A 20,378-nucleotide genomic window follows, 5' to 3' on the forward strand; every position below is an offset into this window, starting at 1 on the left:
GTTTAAAGCTCTGGTGTGTGCTAACTTGCAATTTCCCCGTCCTCCCTAGTTGCCAGTCCTGAGGAAACTATGAATGACTGTTATACGCACATCTTCATGTTACGCACTACATTTCTGTAACTACTTCAATCATTTCCAGTCCACCACATGGCTGTCAGTTAATCATGTAATTAAAACCAGGTTACTTCAATCACTTTCAAATATTTTCTTTCAATAACATCTCAGATGTAAATCATTGTCAGTCCAAGTGTATGTAAGCTCATGCACAATATGCCCCATTTGGATACAGTGTATGCATAGGTAAGTAGTTCGTGGAAATTAGTAACTTCGATCACCTCATATACGGGAAAAAGCATGACAAATTGGATGAGAGCCCTATTGTTAGCTGGAATTTGCAAGACATTTGAATTAACAACATTTTGCATTGTCTTGTGCAAAGAATTGCACTGTAAACTGAAGCTTTTGAAGTGAAATATTTTGGGACTGTGTAGTAGAATACTGAGGTACAAGAAACAAGCCAAACTCAAGTTTTCCTAAGATCGATCTATGCAGCACTTTTTGCGGCATCATTATAACACTCTCTTACCACTCTAAGTGTTACAAATACATTTTAATATACATAATATATGCACTGCATAGAAAAGTATTTATTTTTTATTCTTCTACTGAGGTCCTTCTTCTTGTAAAATATTACCAGATGAACAAAATTTCTGTTTTATTTTTGGAATCAAAAGATAGGTTAAGGAAGAAGGACCTTTGGAGGTCATCCAATCCAACTCCCAACTCAAAACAAGGCTAACTTCAAAGTTTTCTTTAAACTGACCCCAATCAGCCTCAGGTTGTCTTCCACAAGCTACTAATAAATAAATAATCAAGAATTATTAGTGAACAGTTCAAATTTTTCCTTCCAAAATTTATTATTTTGCATTTATGAGTAGCTAATTTCACCAGCTATAGTGTTCTCCATTCAAAAACCACATGAGCTCTGGAGCTTATTATTTCTATGATTAATATATTTCAGGGAATCAAAAATTACAGCTACAGCTCCTTAAAAGAAGTTCATCAGGTTGGTCAGCTATGGTATGAATCAGTTATAAAAATAACAGTCTTAACTGGATCCTCCCACCTTGTAAAAGGAAGCCTGGTTGAACAGGAAGTATGGATTTTATAAAGTGGTTAGGAAAAATACTAATAGTAAATGACAACGTGACAACTGGTGGCCTAATGCAGGAAACAGATAACTGCAGAGGGAACTGCAGTTTTGTCTGTGGTGCAGAATTCTTCCTACCAGGAACTGAGCGTAGCCGAGAGAAAAACTGCTGCTAACCACCTCCAGAAAAATGCCTAAGGAAATAAAAGGGGAACTAAATAAACATAAGACGACAGGACTACAGTCAAAGTTGGAGGGCTACTGCACTGCAAGATCAACTAAAGCAAGAAAAGGCTTTTTGAAATACTGTCAGGGAAGGAACAGAGATGCATTAGTGCTCTTCTCTGAACAACACATTACAACAAAAAAGATTCCATGAGTTTCAAGGGTGACTGCTTGGTATTAAAAATAATTTAAAAAATACAAACAAAACCAACAAAAAACCCCCCACACTTCAAGAGACTGGTTTAGTCCAAAAACTATTTGCACTTAATAAACATATAGCAGTATAGATGTGTGAAATAAAACCCATGACTCTTTAGTACAGCTATTTTTTAGTGTAGGTATAAGCTTCACTAGGGCAGATGCGCTTTGATCTGAATGGGTGACTCCAAGGTCACAAGGCCAAAGTTGTGTCATACAGAGGCAAACAGATGCTGCAGCATGTATGCAGAGGGGATTGGAAGAGGAAGAGACATTGTACAAGCTATCAATGTTTATCCACTAAATCTGCATCTCCTCCTGCACAAGAAGAGCTGGTACTACAATAGCGTGAGAAATAACAGGAAATTTCCAAAATAAAGAATTAATTTCTGGTATAGCATTAACCCACAGATTTAGATTAAGAGTTTCAGTAAAAGTGAATCATTCCCATTCTCTTAAATTGATACCTTAAGAGAAAACAGTGAAAGTAATATGCTCATTACCAATTTCTTCAGCCTTCATTTATTGCTTGTAGAGTACTTTTTTATGCATAACATAAAATAATGGGGTTTTAAATCTGTACATACAGACATTGTACTGGAAGCGTGAGTGCTTAAGCAGCTCTGATTTGATTTACAGCCTTATTTTTCAATATAAGTCCTAAATGTTATTGTTTTAATAGATAGCAGCCATTCAAGAGGTATATCTGAGACAGAAAGAATATGAGGATGATCTGCTGAAAGCTGAACCTGCTCTTGTTGTTGCTACAGCAGCCCTAGACATGCTTAGTAAGGTAAAGATCACACAGCTTGATGTCTGAAAAAAAAACCCTGTTCATCGTTCAAATAGTTCAAGGCTATTAAATGGTCATTCCAGTGCCAAGTACAGTCAAATTTCCAACTTCTCTGGACAGCATGCTCCAAAGCAACAGGTTGAGAACTGCTGTACCTGAACTGGCATTACACTTTCCATCACTCTGCTTGGACAAGTTGCACACAGGATTGCAGAGAAAGGGAAGGGCTATGATCATGAGTATGTCTGCCACACAAAATAATTAGTACTAGTTTTCAAAGAGCTGAGAGTTGTATGTTAGTAATCAGAAAGCTTCTGTGGAACAAATCTACTGTTGTTGCACAATTCTGTACCTGTTCCTCTGAGCTTCTTTTTTCAGGTTAATCTTAAGGAACTGAAAGTCTTCACAAACCCATCAATGGCTGTAATCAATATTATTACTGCAGTAATGGTTTTACTGGCAGATAAAGTGCCCGAAGACCAAAACTGGAAAGCTGCACGAGTCGTTATGGGATGAGTAATGATCAGTGGAACATCGTGTGGTATCTGAGATAAGAGAGGAAAAGAACAGTTAAAAACGACAGCCAGAGAAAGAGAAACTAAATCCCAACTTCATTTTCTTACAGTTTGAATGTAGGGGGATATGACCCTGTATTGTTCTTTTCTGTGCACCTTTGGTGACAAACTCACTCAGTCTGAGCACCACTGGGATTTATTGACTGCAGAAGAAAAGTCAAAGGGAGAGCATTTAATGATATTTATCTTATCCTGCCAAATTCGTCAAGTGCATTATAAAATGTCTTTCTGAGGGTGAATACTTCAGGCTTTGGGGGGAAATAATATTTTTGCTTTGTACCACATAATGTTTCTGAAACAAAAAGCCAGAGCAGGATTCCAGTTTTGCATTTATGACAAAAGTAGGAATTAGCTTCTGATTCTCTGAAATGGAAAAGGATCGGTGTACTGGAACTTCTCTTCTTGCAGGTTGATGACATATTACAAGCTTTAATCAACTGTGATAAGAAGCACATTCATCAGAATTGTCTGAAAGTCATCAAGGAACATTACTTGAAAGATCCAGATTTCAACCCAAATTATGTTCATACAGAATCCTTTGCAGCAGCTGGTCTCGGTGCCTGGGTAATCAATATAGTAAAATTCAATGAGGTATGTAGGTGTATCAGTTCCTCTCTTGCCTTGATGAGGGAAAACTCTGTTATTGAAATTCTTTATTATTTTGGTAAGCTCAGTATAGTATTCTGGGGAGAATGTAACAGCAACCACAGATATATTGGGAAGTATTCAGTGCTTAACAGTATGTACACATGTATTTATTTTCAGTAGAAAGTGTTAAAGATGTGGCTGTCCAGGACTTTTGAATTGCCGTTACGATGCAACAGTTGGGAAACATTATTCTTCAGATGTACGTATTTCACATGAAGTGTACATCTGACTCTGGCTGTCTGGAGTGTAAGACAGAGCTTATCACTTGTGATTCCCTTAAGCACCTGTCAGCAGGATTCTTCCATTCATCCTATTGTCACAGCAAGTTAATTATAAAATAGTAAAAAACTAATCAATTCTGGGTGAAATCTACTCAAGCTTAATATGTGTCTGATTTCTACTTATATTCTAAAGCCATGAAAATGATACATATAAATTAACTTTAGTTGGAGAGCAGAGCCACTGAGGATAGATTCAGTTCTGTTTAAAATATCCTTGTACAGGCTATAATCAAACCTCCTGTAGTCTTCAGGTCAATATTGGAGAAATCTCTGCATCTCACTACTGTGTAGAAAGATGGGTCTAAAGCAAACGTGTGTACTGAGAGGCTGCTAAGATTATCTGAAAGTCCTCTATCAGGAGTCATTTGCAATTTTTATAATGAATGTGAGACTAAACTTCTTGTCTAACATACATATGTTGTGTGCCTTTTTGAAGGAGTATTGTGACATAGAGCCAAAATGCTGTGCATTGGCCCAGGCAAAAGCTGAATTATCAGCAGCTACAGAAACACTAGAAGCCATCAGGAAAAAAAGCTTCTTGTAAGTACTGCTTGATTAATAAGCATCCTTTTACCAAAAAAAAAAAAAAAAAAAAGCTGGGGAATATTAGGACACTTTGTTACTTTTGAGGAGTTATTGAACACAGGGGGAGAGCTCAACAGCTTATGCCATTTCAGCAGGTAAGCTGTAAGCATTTAATGATCTAAACTCAAATGCAGAAGCTGGAGCTAAACAAGAGATGTACGGCGGAGAAAAAGGAAAGAAAGTAGAGATTTTTCACTAGGAGTTTGAGAGCCACTTTCGCCCCCACCCCACCTCCCTCATTCCCCCCTTAGAAAATCGGAGAAGATACCAGGGAGCCAATGGTCAGTTCTAGTGACATACTGGGGTTTCCCTAACCAGTAAAACATTCACTGTATTTTTTCAGTAGTTATATCAGATTTGTCAAACCAGCCTTCATATTTTGGTAAATTTGCCTTCTTGTCAGTTCCAAGTCTGAAACCATAGGCCTCAAAACTAGAGAGAGAAAAGGAGAGAAAGAAATACCCTATGAGAAAGCACTGTACTCAATTTCAGGTTCAGAAATTAAGCAGATGCCAATCTAAGCAGATTTCTCAAAACTCTTGTTTTGGCTTAACAGTAGCTTAGATCAGTGACTTTATATCAGCTAGTATCAGCTTTAAGTAAAATCTGAGCATTTTCCACAACTTCCTGCAAGGATTTGATTATCCATTTAAAAGCTGATAATGATTTCATCAGTGCAAATTTATCTGGTAGAGTAACCCTGGAAGGTGTTCTGTATCATCTGCAATTGCATACGTGGAAGATCATCATACACATTTTTAAGGATTTCCTGGGGCCAAAGTCAGTTATATTTGGTTCTTCTTTATCCTTGCACCTCATGCTCATCTCACGGGCTCATTTTCTGCCAGATCTTGCTTAAGCAAAATCTAATTACAGAGAAAGAGGATATTATAGTGATCAAGATGTTAATACTTGGAACAAGCATTGTGCATTGGCAGTAACAAGCCTCTGTAAGAATTTAATATCCTTACAAAACGTGTTTCTACAACTGCCAGGGGCACTTCCCATGCATACGTTTATTACACGGGAAACAGGACACACACAGACACTGTCTGTGGAAAAAACATAGATTAAAAATCAATATGCATTACAAATTATAAGTTAATAACTAAGTTAAAAATTGCCCCCATTCCTTGTGAAATGGAAGTGCAGAACAAAACCGGTGTAGCATTTAAGATTAAATTCCCAATGTTTATTGGTTTGCATAATAGCCACAACATATTTTTTAAAATTAAACACTGCATATACAGTTGCAGTTTTGGTTTGGTTTATATTTTCTCTAACATGGTTTGAGACCCATGTTACTGAAATTAGCTTAAAGTGAAAATTTTAGAACAGCTAAGATGCTCCATCTGTCACAGTTTTTAAGGATGTAACCAGGTGAATAAGTATTACATTTACAGTAAACAGTGCTTCTTATGTGACTCAGTATTTTCCATTAAAACAAAAAATTAATTTAAGTCACACAAGTTGTATCATAGTTCTGTCTCCCTTTTTTATTATGCTTAGTTATTCATTGCTTCCTGATGCCCAAAAGGAAATATGGGACAAGATATTTAAGGGAGCAGATTGCAGATAAGCATTAAGACAGTGTTTCTCAATCTACTTCCATGCACAAAAAGATGAAGGAGCTCTTCATCCTTGTCTCCAGAAGTTTAGTCCCCTTCACACCAATAACTTCAATGGAATAGAGCTCTTCAATGATGGCTAAATTGTTAGAAAATCTGGAAGCAGTGTGCCCTTAGCAATCAAACCATGAGTAGAGTGGCTCAAATATATCACATAAAGAAAGAATGCACTTCAGCTGAGGGAGGCAAATCATAAAAGCAGTTCAACCTGGATCCATCTTTGCTCCTAAGCCTCAGCTAGTGTCACTATCACCCGTTTACCTACATCATGCTCTGCGTGTTTTCTTCCTTTGGAGGAGTAGGTCTCATTTTAAAAGGCAATGGCATATGCATCTTCATCTGTAAACCACTCTAGCTGACATCATTCAGAGCATACAAGCATCCAGGAAAATGACAGCAGTGTTACTGCCCACTACTTTAAAACCTCAGAAGTGGCACATTCATTGATTACTACACAGATATGTAGCTCTGCTGCATTTATGGGCCATCCAGACTGAACCCACTTTTCCAGATGAGTCTGACCTAAAGTGACTTCCACTCTTCACCTTTTCTTAGGTAATGCTTCACTCTAAGGCAATACCTCCAAGGTATTTACTGGCTTAATGTTGTAAAACTAAAAAAAAAAACCCACCTTATAAAATCCAGTTTGAAATCTATACAACAGGAAAGCCAAAATGATTTTCTAAAGGGTGACAAATTTTAATAAATTGTGAAGAGTATCCACAACTTAGCTGGAAGATATATCTGCTGATATTTTTTCAACAAAAATTATAGAAGATTAATATTTAGAAACTGTCATCAACCTTATGAAATAGCCTTAGGTTAATGTAGCACAAAATGACACTTTCATTTCCAATGAAAACATTTCAGAAGTGCAATAAAGCAATGAACAGGGGAGTATGGTAATCATTAATGTCATGCACTGAACTTCATCCCTGAAACAAAGTGGCCCAAAGATGTGATTATGCCACAATAATGACTCTGTGTGTTTCACCTAGTTGCTTAATGAAGTAGTTAAAATTGTGTTAAAGGTGTATTTTGATCACCCAAATCCATCACAAGCATATGGAACCAATATAGGAAACACACCACTGAAAAGTAGTTGGTAGCATGTTGAGCTATTGGATCCAATTTGTGCATGATTAATTAATTGCACTATTTGGACTTCAAACTTCACAGCAGTTTTCAAGTCCTATATAAGATATGGATCAGCAAAAAGCTGAAGTCCATAACTAGCATAATCCAGAGAAATATAAAAGTCCTGATCTGGTCTTCATTTATGTCAGTTTCAAAAATCACTTTTCTCTCAATAAAATTAGGATAAGACACAAGGTCATTAGGAAAGTATTACATATCACCCAATAATAATGTCTTTAAGAAACAAAACCGATGAGAATGAAAGACCACTTTGATTGCTAAGAGAGTATAGGCTTCCCTGTTGATCAATATCTGAAGAATGTTTACAAAGCTCTTGGCAACTTCAAGTTTTCATTGCTCAAAATCAGGCATTAATAACTGTTACTAGTCAATTAAAAATTTCACTTTGCAGTATTGATAAACAACACAACGTACATTAGATTTCTTAGCAAAATGCCAGAGTCAAATAAGCCATTTGGATTTTAATGGCAGAAGAACTTCAGTTTACAGCATTCCATACTACTAGTGCTGTATATCAAAAACTGTGCTTGTAACAGTAGACGAAAATTTTATAGTCCAGATGAAATTATGCATTTCTGTTTGTTCTGTGGTGAGGATTAATGCATGTAAACCTTTATGTTTCTAATACAGATGTTGGTAACTAATGTTAATAGGCTGAACTGCAAGCAAAAAGAAGAGTCAACACTTGACACATATTATTAGGAATGCTATAATAGCCTTAAAATTCAAGGTTTGCACCTTGTAATATCGTGAGATACTGGAATGAACTTCTGTATCAATTGAGTTGTTCAATTTATCTAGAGCCTCAAAGCCTTAAGAAATCTGAAGTGCTCAGAGATGACTCTCTGACCTTTACTGTATTACAAATAAGTCTGATTCTCAAGATCCACATCCATTAAATGCTTGAATGAGCTCAGTATTTATTGTTCTTTCATCTCATTAAAACAGCTAAAAGGTTGGGAAAAGGCATAATGTAAAGAAAGGTCAAGTGGTAATCACGGTGTGAAATGCTGTTACATGTTTAAGTATAATAATTCTTTAGACTTTATGCTCCCTGGAGAGGAAGTTGTTAAAAACTGTTCACCTAAAGAGGTTTATTTTGTGCTAAATATAGCTTAACAGCACTAAATGGGGGAATTAGACTGACCTTTTGCTTCTCTGCATCTGCAATGGCCTTTTCTTGGCTCACTTTCTCAGCCTGAAACCCGATCTTAGCAATCAAAGGTTCAGCATCTTGATATCTCAGTTGCAGTTCTGTCTCTTGAGAAGCAAGTTTGGATTTTAGATCTTCTACCTACGGGGCAAAAGGTAATGTGTTATTCAGGAGCAAGAGTCATTAGGTATTGTTCTTAAGAGATTATGCCATGTGGGTCCTAAAAACTGAAATGTAAAACAAAATTCATGTTTCATAGGTCTTGGTACTAAAAGTCCGATTTTTTTCTCTTTTATTTTGTTTGCATTTGGCAGATCCACATTTGTAGCTCACAGAATTTTGTTGATTTAAAGAATTTAATAACAACAGCCTACCTGTTCCCACCAGTGACCCCACAGCCCCCTTGAGATGGCCAGATGTCTGCCCACCTGCTGAGGCCGTGTTTGTAACCAGGTGTCTCAGCTTGCAGTAAGGCTCTGCTGCAGCACCTAGCAAAGACGCAAACATAGAAGCAAAAGGACATTATGGAGAACACCGAGTAATCACTCTGAGCACATAATTCCAGCAGAGGTTTGCTGAAAGGTTAAGACAGACTCAGAGACTGATTAATAAAGACTAACAGTTTGCTGAAAGAGCAATTTATTGCCTGCCAGCCAAGAAACCCATATCAAAATATCCAGTGACAATACCTTCCCACATGGAAAGTAAACGCTTTGAATATCTGTTTGGTTTTTTCTTTTTCCCTTATCGCTCCAGGTATTTTATCTGGCAACTAGTCGGATAGACCAGAGGGGACTCTTCTTAACCTCATCTGGATAGGGGTGATAAGATAAAGAAGAAAACAAATATTAGCAGGCTTAACTTTTATCGCATGGGAAGTCTTGAAAGCTTGTCTATGGTCAGCTCCTGAAATCTTACAAAACCTACAAAATCTAGCTTTTCAAAATTTGACCAATTTGAAATGAGAAACCAATGCTACAATAATGAGTTGTAACAGATCACAGAATCACAGAATGTCAGGGATTGGAAGGGACCTCAAAAGATCATCTAGTCCAATCCCCCTGCTGGAGCAGGAACACCTAGATGAGGCTACACAGGAATGTGTCCAGGCGGGTTTTGAATGTCTCCAGAGAAGGAGACTCCACAACCTCCCTGGGCAGCCTGTTCCAGTGCTCTGTCACCCTCACTGAGAAAAAGTTTCTTCTCAAATTTAAGTGGAACCTCCTGTGTTCCAGTTTGTACCCATTACCCTTTGTCTTACCACTGGTTGTCACTGAGAAGAGCCTGGCTCCATCCTCGTGACACTCACCCTTTATATATTTGTAAACATTAACAAGGTCACCCCTCAGTCTCCTCTTCTCCAAGCTAAAGAGACCCAGCTCCCTCAGCCTTTCCTCATAAGGGAGATGCTCCACTCCCTTAATCATCTTTGTTGCCCTACGCTGGACTCTCTCCAGCAGTTCCCTGTCCTTCTTGAACTGAGGGGCCAAGAAGTGGACACAATATCCCAGATGTGGTCTCACCAGGGCAGAGTAGAGGGGAAGGAGAACCTCTCCCGACCTACTGACCACCCCCCTTCTCATACATCCCAGGATGCCGTTGGCCTTCCTGGCCACAAGGGCACAGTGCTGGCTCGTGGTCATCCTGCTGTCCACCAGGACTCCCAGGTCCCTTTCCCCTACACTGCTCTCTAAAGATCCCAAATCTCTCTACTCACTTTATTTTTCAATTTATTTGAGCATGTCAGCATGTAACAAACATTAAACCAAAGTGAGCCTCCCTTAACTTTTTTGCATGTAAATTAATTAGTTCTGTGCTGGCATTCATTAAGCCTTCATCAGCACAGAAGCTCAATGCTTCAACATGCTTCCATTTTTTTTTTTTCAAGTAAATACTTCTTACAGCTAAAACCAGACATTAAATCATTTGCTATACTGCTATAAGCAGAGTTAATCCTAGATGGATTTTCTATTTCACCTCTGGAAAACTTGTTTAAGAAAAATGCTCTATAGGTAAAGAAACACAATAGAGTGGTTACTTTAATCACACAGATCCCCATATACACCATAAATCATCAAATTCCTATTCAAAGTGAAGTGCATTTATGCCATTAACTTAAGACGGAGCAGAACTGGATTCCACGATTTGGATTTCTAAAGTTGTACAAGTCCCTGCTTATCTGTACTTGTCAAATTCAGTGACAAACTAACATGAACTGGTAGGAGGGCAGAATTAGACCACCATGGAGTGCTTCTGAAAGCTGAGTCTCTACATACCATAAAATGTCAGGAAATCAGCAACATTTCTGTGCTGAAGAGATCTTTTATCAGTTTCAAGGAGTAGTTGATCAGAAAAGTGGTTACAACTTCATGGAGTTCAGAGCCACCCTGAGCTGTGACAGTTCACACTCTTCTCTACGTGCTAACCAGGCATCCGACCACAAATCTACCTCCAGCTCCAAGCAAATCTCAGCAGGCTGCAGGAGGGACCCCAGAGGAGTCCTGTAGCCCCAGGGGTTGCGTCAGTTGCCACACAGCTCTAACTGGGGCTTCTCTCTCATCACAGGGAGTAAAATGCAGCTGTGAGACTGGAAAACTCTTTTCACATAGTATATGATAAGCAAAAAAGGCTAGGCGTATTTAAAACAGCTCCAGATGGTAATTTAGTCATGTATTTCTGAGTAAAATGCAGATGTAAAATGCCTGTCTTAGTTCACCTCCCACGGCAAGGAGAGAGGTAGTTCTAGAATTAAATCTCAAATGTCCTTTTTCTAAATCTTTTGAAAACGGAACGAGCAAATACAATATACTACTACACTACTTTGAATCATAGTATACTTGCTCAGGACAAAAATGAAATAAGAAATCCATAAAATTCTTTTGTTGTTGTTTTGAAGGACCCTATCTACCTATATTACTAGAATATATGCACATACACGTCTAAGCAAGAGTACTGTATCCAAAATTAACAGGGACATGCTAAGAAAACCTATTTAACATCATCACTGTAACTAACTTCCATTTTGTCCTCTATGACTTCCAGCAGACTTAACTTTATAATTTGTAGAGTCACATCTCCCTCATTTTAATGATTATTTATTGCATTCTGTACAAGACAAACCCAGTTCAATTAATCAAGGACAGCCTAAAAATCAATTAATATGAATTAAATGAGCTACACCAACTCTGAGGAAAGTCACACATAATTTACCAAAGCATTGTCAATAATGCTTAGGGAACTTTGGGAAAATTGCTCACGAGTGGCTGTTGATGCAGTTAAATGTTTTAAGTCTACATCATTAATATTACAATCAGGTTGATGCAGAAATTCTTGCCATTTTTCTCAGCAAGAAACCTCATTATTTTCCTGTGACTTTTAAAAGGTAGTTTAGAAGAATACTTATTTCACCTGCGATTACAAAAACAGAAATTAAAACAAGGACTAAATAAAGCATGATTTACATTTAGGGAAAGCAGAAATAAATTGCTTTACAAGTAAAAAAAATTGGAACATCATTAGTTGAGGCAAAGCTAGCATAAATCCATCTTAAAAATAAAATTGTTTGTAAATGCAAGGCGAGTCAGCAGGAATGGACATTTTATGCAAATTTGAGCAGTGCTTTGCTTCCAGCTGAAATGTGTTTCAGCCTTTTTCTCTTTTTCATTGTTTGTGACACACACGCACCCTGCAGTACAGTTCTTCCCTGTGAAAGACAACCTCCTTACACATGATCCTTATGAGAGGTCTCTACTCAGCAGCCCTGAAAAGCCCTCTAACAACAGTTTCATTTGTAAATCAGTGAGGGAAGAAGTGGGTTCCGGTAGAGCTGGAAGTGGCCCGAGACAACTTGTCTCAATGGGGCAAAATAACTATTGTTATCGAGCTTAACAAAATGGCACAGCATGGGAGACACGCCGAGCCAGAGAGCAGCTGGTTGTAATTCACACTGGTTTTCAGAAAACACTAATCGTTCCCGAACAGACCTCTTTGAGGACTGGTCTTCCCTGCATTTTCAATTTGTCACTTTCTCTTATGATAAGGTCAGCGGTGACAGCACTTCCTGACATTAACAGCTGTGGCTTTTAAAAGGGTCATTGTGGAACTACTAATTGCAGTAATTTCATTAGCATAAATTATTTATTCTGCCATTCATTTATCTCCAGGTTTTTTCTTTTTTAATACTGCATTGTACTTTTCAATATATGCCCATTCAGGGTTGTAGGCAAAGGAAATTATTATTGCTAATTTAGCCTTCTTTATTTAAAAAAGAAGCAAACAAAAAAGAGTTGATATAGGAACAAAATCTGATTTAACTGCAGTTCACCAGAAAGCATAAAGTAGCTTAAAGCCAATAATAAAGATCAGGCTGGTACGAATCAAAACCATTCAGTAGTCCTAAAGACAACTGAGCAATAAGCCTATATACAATCCGAAAGAAAATGTAAGGGTGAAGTCTCTTCATTCTTATGCAGTCTCTCTATCCTAGGCCTTGGCTGACTGACTTTTAAGCAGAAAAACCAAAGCCAAAACCAAGCCCCAAAAAACAGCCAACCAAAAAAACCACCCAGTGCAAGTTATGACTAGTGTTTAAAAGGAATTTTGCCCTTTTACTTTCCTCAGGATATAAATTAGTCATCACCAAATTCATAAATCTTAGCCCTTTGCAGTTACGTTGAGCTAGCTGAAACATGCCAAGTAAAGAGCAAAAAAGACTAGTGCCACTGCACTTGAAGGCATCCTGCAGTCAGTTATAAAAAATGAGAATAAAACCAAGCCGGTGTTTGTCTGAAGGAAGAGGTAGCTGGGAAGTATGTGTGTGGGGGAGCAGGGAGCCTAAGAGGCAAAAGAAGAAAGAAAAAAAAATTACTTCAGGCTTCTCCTTTACTGTACCACATGTTGTAAAATATTATGGAGTATGATAAACTAAGAGCATAAAGAATTTATCCTCGGTATGCGTAATAGTGTGTGCTGTTCGGTGCTGAGCACTGGAGAAGCAGCACATAAGACAGCAACAGAACAATACTTGAAAGAGATGGCAGAGATGTGCTATTATTTACAAAGGGATGGATTAAATAATCCTGATTCTTTTATTCTGGACTCAGTGCTGATATGTGACACCAGCTGAAAGTAAGGGAGATAGCCTGTCATGTTGAACTTGGATACACAGACATTATTTTAAAATATTATAGGTCTTGTTTTATAGTAAATCAGGTTTAAAGGCACTTTTGTAAGTTCGTTAAGCTCAGTACATGGATTTCAGAACCACTGCACAGTGTTCTTTTTTTGTGCTCTTTTACAATGTAAATTTAGCAATTTCAGTACTGAAACAGAAGAGGGCTCTTTCCCTTTCCTTTCTGCCAATATATTGGATATCCAAATTGATTCAATTTCTGATACTCTCCATTTCCCTCCATTTATACCTGAACTCACTGTCTCTTGTCCTTAACCCACACACTAACCAACACCCTTCTGAGTGAAAAGGGGTTCATGGGACATATTTTCAACAGGCACCACAACCAGGGAGGATCACTTGTTTTTTTTCTGTTCAGATACTTTCACACAGGGCAGCAGGGAGGATCACAGCATCCTTCATAGCACATACTGATGCTGCGGCTCACTATCTCCCTGCTGAGCTCAATTTGCCCCTCTCCTTCCCTGGATAAACTGTATCTTCCAGAAAAGTACCTAGGCTTGGTTTGAAGATAAAAAGACGAGGAATCTAAGACTTCCTTTTCAACTCCCACAATCACTGTGAATTTTTTATCTCACTGTGAATATTTTCCCTCACCATTTAAATCCAGATGATAGTTTCCAGTTTTTGTTAAAGCAATGGGGATATGATGTTGTATTTGTGCTGAACTTTTAAGAGAAAAAAAACATTAGCTTAACTTCAAGTTACCCTAATTTAAAATAGCCTGCAATGTTATACAGCGATGAACACAAAATCTATCAACTGTGATCGCTGTATTTTTAGGAACTCTGAAAAAGGACAATTAGGAGCTAAGCATCTATTATGCCAAAATCATCACTGAGTAATAGCCCCTGCAATGATCATCATAAGGGACAGCAAAATTACAGTATGTTCCAGACAGCTAGATATACATGAGCCCTGGCTAACAAGATTTCTCTACTAAAAACAAACAAAAGGCTTTCCTGAAATATCTAAAACGGAGCAAGTGAAACGATGTATTAACACACTAGCACTAGAGATGAGAGAAGGAGAGGAGACCACCTTCCATAAATCTTCAGTGGAGAGGCAATGACAGACTGCAGCTAACATTCCCTCTGTTCTTCAGGGTGGTCCTTTTCCACCCAGCCCCTGTCATCTTCTGATATCCTAATACACCTCTGCAACGCTCCTGTCACCCTTCCCTTTAGTAACTATTTTTTCTGTGATCATTCTCCCTTCACCTTCCTTTTACTCCTCCTCAGACGCTTTGCTGTACACCTCTCCTACCCTTTTGGTACAGTTTTGCTTTTCTTCTGTCTCTCTTGGTTAAGTCTCCCCATAACTGTCACAGCTTCTATGTTATTTCAATGCCTCTGTTCTGGGTTCACTTTTCCCATCACTTTCAAATCCTTCCTCTGTTTCATCCTAATATTTTTTTGTATTCTACTGCCTTGTCTGTTGCTCTTCTCATCAGCTGCACATGCAGACATGACTCAGGCATCCAGTAGTGCTTTAGGTATGTTGATGACACAGAAACCTTAACTCACTGTCAACAAAATGTCATGTTATTTTGTTAGTTGCCATTTATTTCACTTGCTGGGAACAGAACAGGAAAGATAGTTACCAGGAACAGTTAATGCCAGTGTGAAATACAGACTCACAAGCAGTTGCTTGAATCAGTGAAATCTTTCCTGAATATAAAAAAAAAAGGAAAAAAAGAAAATAATAATAATAATAATGAACTCAAAAAACAATTTCAATATTAAAAGCCTAAATTCTGATGAGGAAATGTATTTTCAAAGGAGTAAAATATAATTAGTTAAGGATCTGAAAGAAATATGTATTTAAGTCAAAACAGATGCCATTCTCTTTTCTCCAAGTAATCCTAGCAGTTTCTTTAAAATAAATGGCAACATGCAAGTTGACATCATATTAACAAGAGGGCAAAACACGCATGCAGTACACCAGACCATAAATAACTATCCTAGTAACACTTGAAATCTCTTCAGAGCTGTTGAAATGAAGCAGAAGGTGCTGACGGAAAACAGAAACGTGACAAGGACTTGCAAACATCTCTTGCCCTCGCAGCCCCGTAGGAGGCATCCGCACGCCGCCGGAGCGCAAGTATCAGCCGGGCATCCCCCCCTCGGCCTCCGCCAGCCCCGAGGAGGGGAAGGGGCTGCCGGGTAACCGGGAAGCAGCTCCAGGCATCCCTGCAGACTTCCGCCTTCATTTCCCGAAGACTCAGGTATTTTGTATGGGTTTGAATGGAGGACAAGATAAAATGCCAGCAATGTATCAACAGAGGTGTGCTCGGGGACTGCTGCTACCACGATGAAAACAAGAAGATTCTTACATGGGCATTTCTGAAATCCTTGGTCTCTCATGATTACAAATCTCCTATACAAATAAATGGTCCCAAATATAAGAGCCCTCTAGAATGAAACCCCTGCAACCACAATCACTGAAAGAAAGCAAATATTTTATAGACCTGTGTGAATCACTCCACCAGCAAAAGCCTGCTGCCAGTGAAACTGCTCAGGACAGTGGGAGCTAACCAGGTGGGACAGCAGAAGCAACTTGTTAAAACTCTTAGACGAATACCAAGCAGTCATCACCCTGAAAGCCTGAAATGAAACTCACTGATGTATTATTATTTTTTTTCCTAGAAAAACCTAAGAAGTCACTTTCCAGACTGATCAGGAACAAAAAATGAAGCATTACCTAAACACCAGAACTCTAAATGAAATTGCTATGTGGTTATAGGGGAAATCTTCACCTGCTTAGTTGCTGAACAGAGGGAAAACTCTTCTTTATTTAGCCTGGGCTGTTTACTGCAACATTTCAGCCTCAATTGCTACAGCACTAGTGAATATATTTAACTGTATTGAAAAGGGTTAAATAAATTCTGTATCTCTAAGATCCTAAAAAGCCAAGAAGTGAAGGATTCTGCAAAGGCAGTGCTACAAATTACAAACCTCTCTTCTTCCCCTCTCACTTCTCTTCCTGTGCTAGGAACTAGGCAGTGAAAATTCAGCTTTTAGCAGGGGTGAGCTTGAACAACACTGAAGGCAAGAAGTATGCAAGAAGGAGTAAAAAGAGCATTGTTCTTTTCAGCTTATTCAGTTATCGATCTTTCAATGATCTCCATTTGCTCTCTTAGAAGACCAAGGGGCTTGTACCTCGACCCCCTCAGCTTCCTCAATGAGCCTCCTGCTGACAGCGCGCGGGGCCCAGTCAATGGCGGTGCAGTTCACTGCGGCTGGGAACTTCCGAGCTCGCACTCTCAGCGTGGCACCGGTGGCAGAGGAACACAGAACGATCTGTGAGAGGGAAAAGCAAGAGAAAAGAATCACAGGGCGAGTTCAGGCAATCAGAGAAAGGCATGCAATGAACCATCGCCTAGCAGCGGCCAGCACAAGGCTGAGGCTCCAAAACAAATCTGGCAGCTAATAAACTTCATCAGCTAGGACGTTACCTTGGGCAAACAGGTTTTACGCCCTTTCCACTGTACAAACATAGTGAACTTGAGGCTTCCTCCCCCTTTCTCCATGCTGGTATCAGTTTCTGTGTTTGACAGCTATAAATAATAATGCAGCCACAGAGGCTGGCTGCAATGCAGACAGCCAGAAAGGTGCATGTTCAGCTGGTCACAGCGACACAAACCCAGTTCTTGGGTTGCTGAATTGAGTCAAGCCACTTCCTGCAACTTTAATATGTGCTGCAAACCCATTAAAACAATGGGAGAAGAAGAGATCTGGATCTTGGTTTGTGTGTGAAGTTTTAGGGACTACTCTCTACAAAAGCGAAAAGGAGTTTTCAAATAACATAGGCTAAAAAAGTAAAAGTAGTATCACTGCTAGTATCACTTGACCTACCCAAAGCAACTTACATTTGGGAAAAAAGGTTATTCTGATCTTTCAGTTGTATCTGTGGACCTGCTTACTGCCTTTAGCACGTGTTTTGGCCATTGTATTTGCTTTTAGATAATTAGCAAAATGACAGACATCAGGCTGTTAAGATAGGACTGAGGTGTCTCCTGTATGCCTCTTACAAAATAAACTATTTTTGCCATACAGGGCTTCTCAAACCATATGGTATCAATATTGTTAATTCCAACAAAAAAAGATCCAGTGGTCTCAGAAAAGACTATCACTTGCCCAGCAGCCACAAGAACCAGGCAAAACCCAGTCAGGCAGGCTGGGGAAGTGACGGGTTTATTCTGGAGTAATCAGGAATTGACATTACCTATTAAGAGAAAAGTGGATCAAAAAGAACGAACAGCAGAAAGCTGTAAGAAAAGAAGGAAAAAGCTTCTATCGTATATGGAAAGAAGAGTTCATAGAAAATGGAACAGAGTTACCACTATCTCATAGTTTCTAACAGTATGTCTCTGCACTGGAAAACACAAGACAATAATTTCTGCAGTTAACCTTAATTTATGAGGAAAGATGAGTAAGTTTCAGTAGAACTACTAAGTAAAAACAAGAAAATCTTTTACCTGAACAGGCTATGGCCTTTTTTTTTCATTCCCACCCTTTTTAGCAAAATCAGTTAAGAAATGGCTTCTGGTCACAAGCACTAGTCAGGCTGTATCTCACAAAAAACTTCTTTCTGATGGCTCCACAAACTAAGTGGAATTTTGAGATGATTGAAGACTTCAGATCAATGACACCCTTTTCAGAAGGGTGTGATACAGCCAAGTGTAACAGCAAGAAAAGCACAAGTGGTTACTTGTGTTGGGAGCCATGGTGGAAAAAGAAGAGCTAAAAGACAGAAGAAATGTGAAACAATTTTACATGGAAATTCAACAAAAAAGACATGAAAAAGGGTAAGAGGAAGAAGCAAGAAAGGCAAACAGAAGCAATTATATTCTCCCATGTTGTGACGGACAAGGAGAAATGATGTAGACTAAAATACTAAATGGGGCATAAAATAGAGAAGAATTCAATGAAATCTTTACTGGTGAATGAACCATAAATATTCCATAAATAGAGACCCCAGGCCCATGCTTTAGACTGCACTGTGAATTAAATACTTGTTCTGCCATTTTAAAATCTGTTTACTTCTTTATATTTCTAAATTGAGGGTATTTACTAGTACTTATTCCATTTCCAACACGCTTACCTGTTTCCTAGAGCTGATAAGCATAGTAATCTCATAGTACATTTTTTCTCTGTCTTGTGGAATGGGATGTAGAGGACTATTAACTGTTAAAACAGAGTTTTGAATTGTAGTTATTCTGGTCCCCTTCCTGATCTAGTTTATTGTCAAACAGAAAAATACCTCTCTTACATGAACCTAAAATTCTTCTAACTACAGGCAATTTGCACATTTGTCTAGGAAATATTCAAGAATGCAACAGCAAGAGAAATGACTGGTTTTAAATCACTTGTGACCTTTGACTCCTGCAAGAAATACAAACAGCAGTGCTTGTTCTCATCTTTGCAAGAAGTTAATGTTCTCCTCATTTTCAAGAATTTAGGCAGAAATATAGACATCCATGCAAAAACACAGTGGAGTCCAGGTTGTCCAGGAATGTTTGAAAGACAGGATAGTCAGCAAGTTGGTCAGAAGAGAACAGAAGAAAATGTCATCTACTTTGAATGTGTTCAGCATGAAGATGCAAATGGCAGAAATGTCCATGTAGAAATCCATGACATTAAAACTTTACAAAGACCACAGAAAGATCTTGGAATTTACAGCAAAATTTTATCAGGTTGATGAGAAAGAAGGGCAAACAGAAGAAACAATCAAAAAGATGCAAGAATAAATGGTCTCCACCCCAAAACTCTGAATCAGAGAAGAAACATACATGAAAAATCTGCTAGGTCTGTTTCATCATTCTCGAAGAGCTTGGACACTTCTGTGAGTTTTCTGAAGTTTCTTCTCTGTCATACCATTTGTCCTTCAATTACACATTCTCTCTCCCTCTCATTCATTTCATCTAATTTTCTGATAAAATTCTATGTCCAATTATAATATCAGAAGCATGGTGAGCAGTTTTGATGCTTGGGGCACCTCATTTACTATTCTAGTAGGCACTTTCTCAGATTTGCATACTATCCCTGGTATGGTATCAGTGGCAATGGAGAGTGTAGAGGTATCTGTCCCCACTTTGATGTGCTTCCTACAAATGCCCTTGCTATGGCAGTGCTGCTAACTAAATCTATCACATCTCCAAAGCTGCAAACCATACACAGTCTTGCAAGTTACATCTTCTACACCCTCCTACACTACTCTCATTGCACATATTTGGACTTAACTCTCCAAGTACTGGACTGCAAGAAAAGTCCAAATCCAAGTCTTGGACTGTTTGCAAAACACAAATCAGAACTAGTGTTTTCTTTAGTCTTGTATCCTAAGTAAGAAGGATATTTTATCTCCCCCAAATGTTGAACAATTGTTTGTGTGCAATGATTACTATTTACGCCCTATTTATATCAATTTTATTTTGAACTTCAGGGGAGAAAGTTCTTTATCTGTTAGGAGTGATTTAAAAGAAATAATTGCATCTATAAGGAGCTGCATTAGTTTGTACGAACTGCAGATCCTTGAGAAGATAATACTGACTTTTCAGGATTGTTAATTTTACCCTAGCATCTAAATTCTAGATTTACTAAGTCATACCCAGAATTCATCTGTTCTTTTCTTGCCCTTAATCACCCCTTGAAAAAAAGCTCTGGGAGTTTTTAAGAGTACATTACAGTAGTATGTTCTAATCTTTATTCTAATCTTGTGTCTATCAAATGCAGTACTATTTGAGCTCATGTGGATAACCACAGGACACAGAAGCCTCTCAACAGTTAACTAA

At 38.4% G+C, this 20,378-nt stretch overlaps 1 protein-coding gene across 1 annotated transcript in view; it reads right to left on the reverse strand.

Moving 5' to 3' along the window:
* The window catches only part of LOC136097733 (dynein axonemal heavy chain 11), an 89,243-nt gene that overhangs the window by 29,953 nt on the left and 38,912 nt on the right, over positions 1-20,378 (reverse strand). The window contains 5 exon segments of the mRNA XM_071805512.1: positions 1,289-1,344; positions 2,824-2,911; positions 8,389-8,535; positions 16,747-16,887; positions 18,692-18,774. Coding sequence (XP_071661613.1) covers positions 1,289-1,344; positions 2,824-2,911; positions 8,389-8,535; positions 16,747-16,887; positions 18,692-18,774 — 515 coding nt within the window.

This window comes from Patagioenas fasciata, chromosome 2 (genome assembly GCF_037038585.1).
Source record: "Patagioenas fasciata isolate bPatFas1 chromosome 2, bPatFas1.hap1, whole genome shotgun sequence".
Taxonomy (NCBI): Eukaryota; Metazoa; Chordata; class Aves; order Columbiformes; family Columbidae; genus Patagioenas; species Patagioenas fasciata.